The sequence below is a fragment of the Haliaeetus leucocephalus genome, unplaced genomic scaffold (assembly GCF_000737465.1).
Source record: "Haliaeetus leucocephalus isolate CR32 unplaced genomic scaffold, Haliaeetus_leucocephalus-4.0 Scaffold170, whole genome shotgun sequence".
Taxonomy (NCBI): domain Eukaryota; kingdom Metazoa; phylum Chordata; class Aves; order Accipitriformes; family Accipitridae; genus Haliaeetus; species Haliaeetus leucocephalus.
In genome coordinates this window covers 644,493-652,639 of record NW_010972606.1, presented here as the reverse complement: position 1 = coordinate 652,639, position 8,147 = coordinate 644,493, and the positions used below count along the sequence as shown (strand labels likewise).

Below are 8,147 nucleotides of genomic sequence, written 5' to 3'. Positions count from 1 at the left end.
GACAGGGCAGTGAGCAAAGAGGTTTCTTCAACATGGCATTCATGTACATTCTCTACTGATGGCACTTTGTGAATTTGAGGCTTTCTTGACCAGCTACTGACCCTAAATTCCTATTTCAAGAACCTGCCTTTTATTTCCAGGGCTGTAGGACACCCCTCCCAGCGCCATGCCATGCTGCCAGCAGGAGCAGTGCTGAAGTGGGATCCTGGCTTGATTTGAAGATAGGCTGGCAAGAAAAGCAGTTTCCACAGTCCCTGGAGCAATGCAGGCACTCCAGCAGCAGCAGCTCCTCTTGGCTAGCCACAACAGGCACAGCAAAGCCCCGGCCTGCGCTCCTAGCAGCCACTAGTGTCAAGATGCCTTGCTTTGCTCTTGTAGCTTTAAAACCATACCTGAGCTGAGACCAAAGCTACCAGTAAATGTTTAGGGAGCCTCGGATTAAACTGGTTTAGGCTATTCCCTACAAAATCTGAGAACGAATGGATTTTCTTAGAAATGTCTTCTAACAACCCAAGAAAAATACTGGGAAGCCACCTCCCTGCTACAGGTGCTTGCAAAAAACATGCCTCCCGCTTACACTGACAGACTTTTAAGAGAGGCCTGTATGTTAAAATTCACCTGTCAAAATTAAAAAAAGCCTTTTAAAAATGGCTGTTTGACACCATACGCGGTGCCAGTTTTTCCTCTGCGCACACAACTCAAAGAAAGCATTTCCCGTGGCTGTGGCCGTCAGTTAGCCCCTGTGGTGCCTCACACCCCACCCATAACCCACTTCAGAGGCTACAGCGGGGGCCTTCCCGAAAAGTCCTTTCATTGCGAAACACTGGGAAACTCAAAAATCTTGTGGCCAGCACCACGCCACGAATGCTGTGATTTTATTAAAGCTTAAGGGTAGGAGAAGAACAAAGCACGAGCAGAACCCACACCTGCTCATCAGACTAAAGCCCCCCCCCTCAGGCCCGTTTTCCTCAGGAGTGACTGGAAACCGCCCGCGCCCTTCCCGAGGCGAGCAACCGCCCAACGGCCGCCCCCAACGGCTCCAACCTCCCCTCAGCGCGGCGAAGCCCCGCCCCTGGCAACGCCCCGCCACGCGCGCGCAGCTCCCGCCTTCCCGCCCTCTCTCCCTCTCACTTAGGGGCCGCCCCCGCCCGCTGTGTTCCGGCCTGCGCCGGGACGGCTAGCGGTGGGGCCCGGCCATGTCGGGGGACGGTGAGGAGGATCTGTCGGCCTTCGTGGCCCTGCATGGGGCCGCGCTCCGGGCGTCGAGGGTCCCGACGCGTTACTGGGAGAGCCTGTGCCGCAAGCTGCGTGGTGAGGTGGGTGGTCGTGGGCCGTTGCCGGGAGGAACGGCGCTGAGGGAAGCCCCTTCGGCGGGAAACACCGCGCGGGGCAACCTCCTGCCCCCGGCCCCGCGCGGTGTTTCCCGCCGAAGGGGCTTCCCTCTGTGAGGAGACGGTGGTGGGGCGTGGGGTCCCCTCTCCTCCCTTCCCCAGCTGGGTACGAAGCAACCCCCCTTCCCCGCGATGGTGAGGGGAGAGTGGGGGGGGGCAGGCTCGCCTCACACGAGCCGGGCCGAAGAGAACCAAGAGGTCGCTTAGCAGCGGAGGGGGGGAAAAGCTTCGTGCCGGTTGTGTTACGGAAGCTGCAGCCTAGGACCGTAAAAGAGATTAGGTGTATCGTGCGTATCTGATTTCGTCTTATTGTTGTCGGCGTAAAGGTTGAAAGCGTTTGGGGTTCCTGGTAATTGGAGATCCAGTATTGGAGAGAGGTGATTAGTATGTCCTAAAACCTTCAGCCCAGTTCGCTTCCACACTGGTCTACCCTGTTCTCAGTCATTTATAACTGTGCAGAGCTAACTCAGTTCGTCTTGCATATGCACGAATTACCTGTCTCAGACTGTTTTCTGGGAGTGTTTTAGGCTGGTTGGTTTGTTCATTTATTCTTGATCCAAGTAAAAGCTGTTCAGCTCTTTCCAAGAAGAGGGATGGTGGCAGAAGAATGTTCTGGCAATGGTTAAAATAATAACAATGCAAGAACCACTTTGTAGAGCATCTCAGAGTGGTGGTGCTGTGTGACTTTTATCAGGCCAAATTTTGGGCAAGTTGTAAGCCTTTGTAAAATCAACACTCATATGTGCAATGACATAAATTTGGGGACATTGGCCTTTGTGAGCCTTTTTGAGTTCCCCTATTGTAGCCCTGCCCAGGCAGCGTACAGACCATCCCTTTGCAGGGGCTGGGTATATTTCAGCTGAAGCTGACACCAGGAGTCTATGGACATGGCTCTGAACTAAAGGGAGTGTAAGGGCACAGGCACGCTCCAGAATGGAGAATCCGTTTTCACCCATGTTTCTAGCAACCATCCACTTGCTCTCTGGAGCTTTGTGATGAGAAAGGGAAGGGAGTCAAAGTTGAGAAAAGGAGTCATTTTGAACAAAGAGCTTGTAAAGACGCAAGTTGAATTTAGAAATTTTTTTATTTTGCACATATGCAGCCAGGCTCAGTGTTGAGGAAAGCTGACTTGGATTTGGTGGAGTAAAGGAACAAGGAACTGAGGCAGGAAAGAGGCACAACCTGAAACTAGTTGTCTGGAGACTTGAGAGTGCTCCAGGGAGTCTGGAGGAGTCTACCTGGAGAAGGAAGTAAGAATGAGGTGAACTTCCAGTCTTGGGGAGAGAAAGAGATCTGATGGGAACTTCAGGGTATGGGGAGAGAAGGGAACTAGCAGTGGGGTGCAGGAGGGCATGATGAACAGTAGAGAAACAGGTGAGATGGGATGAGAAATTTGAACAGGAAGTACAGGACAGTGGGGAATGCGAGGGGACTGTAGTTTAACACCTGTGTACAAGTAAACTAATTTCTAATTACTTGAACGCTTCTTTTCCCCATCTCAACTTTAAAGTTGGGACAGGAGGGAAGTGTTTATAGCACATACAGTCAGGAAGGGTCTGAATATGTTCCTGCTGCTTTCTAACTGTTGTGTATCTGGTACTGCTAATAACAGGAATACATGTGTATTACAGAGATAATAAATCTACATTAACTCAAGCATATGCCCAGTCACAAACTTCCTGTTATATTATACCTCTCTTAGCAAGCATATGTACAACTGACTTGGAGCAGGGAATATCTACTGCTCTGCTTAAATAGGAAGGTATGAGTAGGGATGTACTGAAACAGGATGAAATAGAAGGCAGTATAAAGCTGGTAAGGAAAACTGAAGTTGCAAGCTGTTGCATTGCCGTATGCCAGTATTAGAAAGCTGGAGGTAGCTGGCAAACTGTGGACTTGTCCTGTGACAAAATGCAGGCTTAAAAGATGTGTGTCCTGTGGCTGAAACCCTTGCATGTTACCAACATTGTTGGGGGTGTGAAATTTAGAAGGTAAGACAATAGAGTGAGAGGAGACCCATGGTCCTGATCTTTTTACAGAGGCTAGGATGGCGAAAGGCAGGATGGAGAAAGCATATGCCCTAAGGTGACAGGCTGCTGCTTCTGTTTCATTTTGCTTGCAGTGGTGGCTGAGCGTGCTCTTTTGTACTAAGTGTTCCAGTGCACGTGGAAAGAGGTTTAATGATTTCAACGTACTTACAAAGATAAATTAGGCTGCTGATGGTGCTTGTCTCTACTGTTGCAACTTCTGGGTTTTATCCAGAAGAAGGGCAGAAGAATATGGAGAAGACTGGGAAAATTACAGTGAGGAGTGTGGTCAACTGGGATGAGCTCTTGAGAAGGTAGAGATAGAGCTACAGTACCTTACTTAGAATGGGGTTGTGTGGAGTAGCTGGAGGAGCAGCAGTAAAGAAAGCAAAGGAGGTGAAGGGAAAGGATGAAAATGTTTTGGGAGTCTAGGTAATAAAGAATAAAGGGGGGGGGGCTAGTAATCAGTGCAACATGGAGCATAGGATGAGTCTCCTTGTTTCATGTGTGAAGATGGGAGGAATTTTTTCAGTTGTTCTAACCTGTTGCAAAGATTAAAACTTTCTAGCATAGAACTTGGAAAATTTGCATCCATAATATAGATAAAAATCTCTCTTACATCAGTGCCTCTAGAACCCAGCCCAGGCAGCTGTTTTCCAACACACGCACACGTGCTTCAACATACAGAGTGAATGCACCCTCCCTCCTATGTGTATGTTAAAGCCTGTGAGAGAAGTGGAGGGTTTTTGTTTTTATTTTTTTCCATTTACCTTGAGATCTGCTGGAGCAGGTTTCCTTCTGAGAGCATTATGTAACCATGAATTAAATTGGATTGCTTGTTCGAAACATGGTATATCTGCTAGATCAAGAAATCTGCTTTTATGTATTTATTTTGCCTTTAGCGTTCAGTGTCTGTTGGGAGGCAAATTGTTCTGCATTTCTGGCAGAAACTTGAAAAACAAAACATATGCATTTGTAATAATTTACTATAAACACTAAAATTCTATTTCCAATATAGTGGTTGTTTCTTACATTACTGAAGAAACTATGTATAGCCTGGTTATAAGCCTGAGAAACACAGTACCTTCATCTAATTTTATTCATAATCTTTTTTTTCTATTCCAGCCATATGCTAAGCTGTGGCAGGCTTCTGTGTATTGCAGCAAGATTTTTGCGGCCCTGAAATGTCTCTGGCAAAGGACTGCTTAGAGTTTCATCCCAGTTAGAAATGGAGGCTTTTAATTAATTACTGGAAGGAATGCAGCATGATCAATACTACTAGACTTTATTTTCCAGAGCAGGGGAGGGCAAGCTGTTTCTCAGAGGCTACCTGTGGCCTTCAGAGCAGTTTGCCATGTGCCTAAAAAGTATTCACTGAAGATGCCTGTGCGTGGTAATTGTCATGACGTGTCTGCTTTGTTATCGCAGTCTCTGGTTCATTGGGTTTGTTAGGTTGGAACTGCACCTGAATATGAAGAGGGAGAGATTTTGCCCAAGCATGTTTTCTTGCAAATAGTTGTGCCATGGAAATGTGTTGCTGTCTTCTAGAGATTGTTACTTTGGTGGAGTACTTCATGTGAGTTCTCCCTATTCTGCTCCAAGCAAAAGATTATACTTTTCAAATTGGTGGTGTGATCTTTTCCAGCTGATACTTGCCTTAAGTAGCTGAAGATTCCTTTAATGGTGCAGCTGTGTTACCAGGTTCACAGTGTGACAGACTCTCTCAGAAGGAGGGAGGAAGAAAAGAGAGCAGTGGCATCCGCCTGCTCAACAGGCTGTGTGTGTCCACACTGCCAACCAGGTGCTTCCACCAAACCAGTCATTTCATTACTGAACTGTTTGCATTATCAATTATGAATTTAAAAAAAACAACCACCTCACAAAAAGCCACTGATTAAGGTGGTCTTGCACTGCTGCTCCAAGAAGTGTGAGTTGCTTCAGATGACTACACCTAATCCACCTTTTCAAGGTTATAAATTCTCAAGGAGAAATTTTTTTAGCATAATTCTGCTGAAAAGGTGTTAAAAGTGGAGAGTTTTTGCTAACTGCAACTGGTACAATCTCATGCAACTGATGCTGTGTGGGAGGAAGAGATCAAAACTTTGGCTTAGAGGATTTGGATTACCTTCGTTTTTAGGTCTTGAGCTGATAATAAAATATAAAGCCAACAGCTTCCTTTAGTTGTACAAGGACCTGAAATTAACATTCATCATGGGTGTTTTTGTAAACGGTTGGAACCTGTGGTGGGTGAAGGCTAACCTCCAAGTCAGCAGCTGGCTCACCTCTTACAAACTCATTAAGACAAATGTTAAGTGTAGAAAGCATACATAGCGCCATACTGTAGAAGGTGTCAAGTGGACTCCAGTGAATCACACTCACGGTTTTAATTTTCTAATGACTTCCAGTCACTTGGCTGTGGTTTCTTCTGCTAGTTAATGAGCTTGATGAGGACAGCTCTTGATCGAGCAGCGAAGTGTCACTTCAGGGAGGAATGGAATGTGCATGTGCCCTGGTGCACTTTTTTGCTGCCTGCCGTGGGCTGGGATTAGCACTTGTGCAGTGAGCCAGATAAGGGAGCTGATCCAGCTGGGAGCTAACCTGAGGAAAATAAATTGTGAACACCACTGATGGCTGCACAAGGAAGGACTCTTGCTTTTGCTGGGACCTGCCTGCAGTTACATGAATGACTATGAATTTTGCAGGCAACTGAGCAAAGACTTAAAGAAACGTTGGTGGCTACTGTTGTAACAACAAGAGGTTGTGATATTGCTTACTATTGAGTAATGTTCTCTTCTAGCAAAACTGGAAAACTAGAAACAAATTAGAACTGCTAGCTATTTTGATGCCTGCTGAAGTGGAAGATAGTAAGTCAGTTTCTGATTAAAAAAAAAAGGTGTATTTTTAATCTCTAGTGAAGTGGTTTGCAAAATAATTTTATTTAAGAAAAATGTTTGTGTGGAGTTAGCGAACATATTGCTGGCATCTTCTTTTTCCACCCCCCAGCCCAAAGGAAAATATCATCCCCTGCTCCTCAGAAGGGAATTTCAGGCACTTCTCCACTTGGATCTGGTCTACGATACTGTGCTGTGGGCTTAAGATCTGAAGTAGGCAGTGTTTCCCTGCTGTCTTCCCCCCTTGCTAGATGTCTTAGGGCTTCTATCTGCTTTGTCTAGGTGGCCTTGCTTTACACATAGGGAGTTGATTTCCTTGCCCTTCTGTTCAGGCTTAGCCAAAATAGTTATCCTGAAGGAACACTCACTTGTTCAATTAAAAGCTTTTTGCTGCCACTGGAATTTTATAGCTAGTAAGTTGTCAATGTCCAGAAGTAATGACTTCTAATAATGTGGCATCAGAGGCTAGGTGTACCTGGGCTTGGCATGTTAAACCGGTAACTCTAGAGGTTACGCTTCTAGGTCTTTCTCCCTCCCTGCTACTTTCTAGTGAGATTGGATTGAGGCAAATGATTTGTTTGCTCCTGCCTGGTTCATTATATAGAGCATGAGTGACTTTTCAGATCCTTTCAGAGGGAGTTATTTTGGTAAGTCTTCTGAGGCTTTACGCTTTTTTTTTTTAATTCTTAAAAGTATATGTTTACTTTGAAATAACAGAAGTTGTCAGCAGTCTTGGTTCTGCAAAAGCTATGCAAGCCCACCATTTGGCAAGATTTTGGGCAGAAGGGAAACTTCTGTAGTAACCTACTTTAATTTATGTAGGTTCTAGATGAAGGTGTTACATCTAGAGTAGGCAAGAATGTAAACAAACCCCTTTCAACACATTAGTGGAGGCAAGTGTATAGACCTTAACTTGCAGCACTATAGGGAATCTTCTAATTCATCTGGAGGTGAGCGAGCACAGGCAGTTCCTTTTGTAGGGAAAGAGGAGAGGGGGAAACATGCTGAGATTTCTTAATTGGTTCAGAACTCGATTGGTAAAAACTCTTTTTCTTCAGGGACCTTAATGTACTTTAGTATAGTTGTGGATCCTGGGTAACACCTGGTTTTGCAGGTCTTAAATTCTTGGTTTTAGCAAAGTTGAGCAAAGGTATTCCATTTTCAGCTTCTAAAATTCTTTATGAGGAGTTAAACTAATAGATGATCATCAGTAGACCTATTGGTACCAAAGAAACCAGCAAAGCTTCCTGCCAATATTAACTAAAGAAACTTCCCAGACAGACTGCTCTATTAAAATGTGAAAGAATAAATACTGTTGTTCACTTATCTGTTAAGTTAAAAATGCCAATTTTTATCAGATTGCAGGTCAACATTGTCTACAAGTGCATTTCAGTGTTGCATTAGTGAGCATCAGGGTACTGCCTCAGCCAGCTGCTTGATATTTTGTGCATTTTCTGTCTCAGGTATTTGATGCTGGTGACTACTTTGGGATAATGCAAGTAGAAGAGGCAGATGAGGAGGAAGAAGGTGATGAAGAAATGGAAGAAGAATTTAAAAAGAAACCAAATCCTGGAAATGAACCATGTTTCAAAGTTATTGTAACAAATGAGAATGGGCTTCAAGCCTCCAATCCCAATAGGTGAGTAGTGATTTCAGAACTAGTATTCAGTCTTTGGGTAGTCTTAAGCCCTAAAATCATACAGAGAGTTTGCTTTAAAACTTGTTTGAACCTATTCAGAAATCCTCTTTTCTTACTATAAGACATAGCTGCCTGTTTGAAGAAAGGTGCATGCTATGAGGCACATCTTGCAAAGGGTACTAGCAGTGCAAGTATCTTA

The 8,147-nt window shown here is 45.0% G+C and overlaps 1 protein-coding gene across 1 annotated transcript in view; it reads left to right on the top strand.

Moving 5' to 3' along the window:
- Window positions 1-1,161: 1,161 nt before the first annotated feature.
- Window positions 1,162-8,147, top strand: part of TTLL12 (tubulin tyrosine ligase-like family, member 12) — a 29,643-nt gene continuing 22,657 nt past the window's right edge. Inside the window, exons 1-2 of the mRNA XM_010563585.1 lie at window positions 1,162-1,316; window positions 7,773-7,948. Of these exons, the coding sequence (XP_010561887.1) occupies window positions 1,197-1,316; window positions 7,773-7,948 (296 nt within the window). The 5' untranslated portion in view covers window positions 1,162-1,196. The remainder of the gene's footprint in view (window positions 1,317-7,772; window positions 7,949-8,147) is intronic.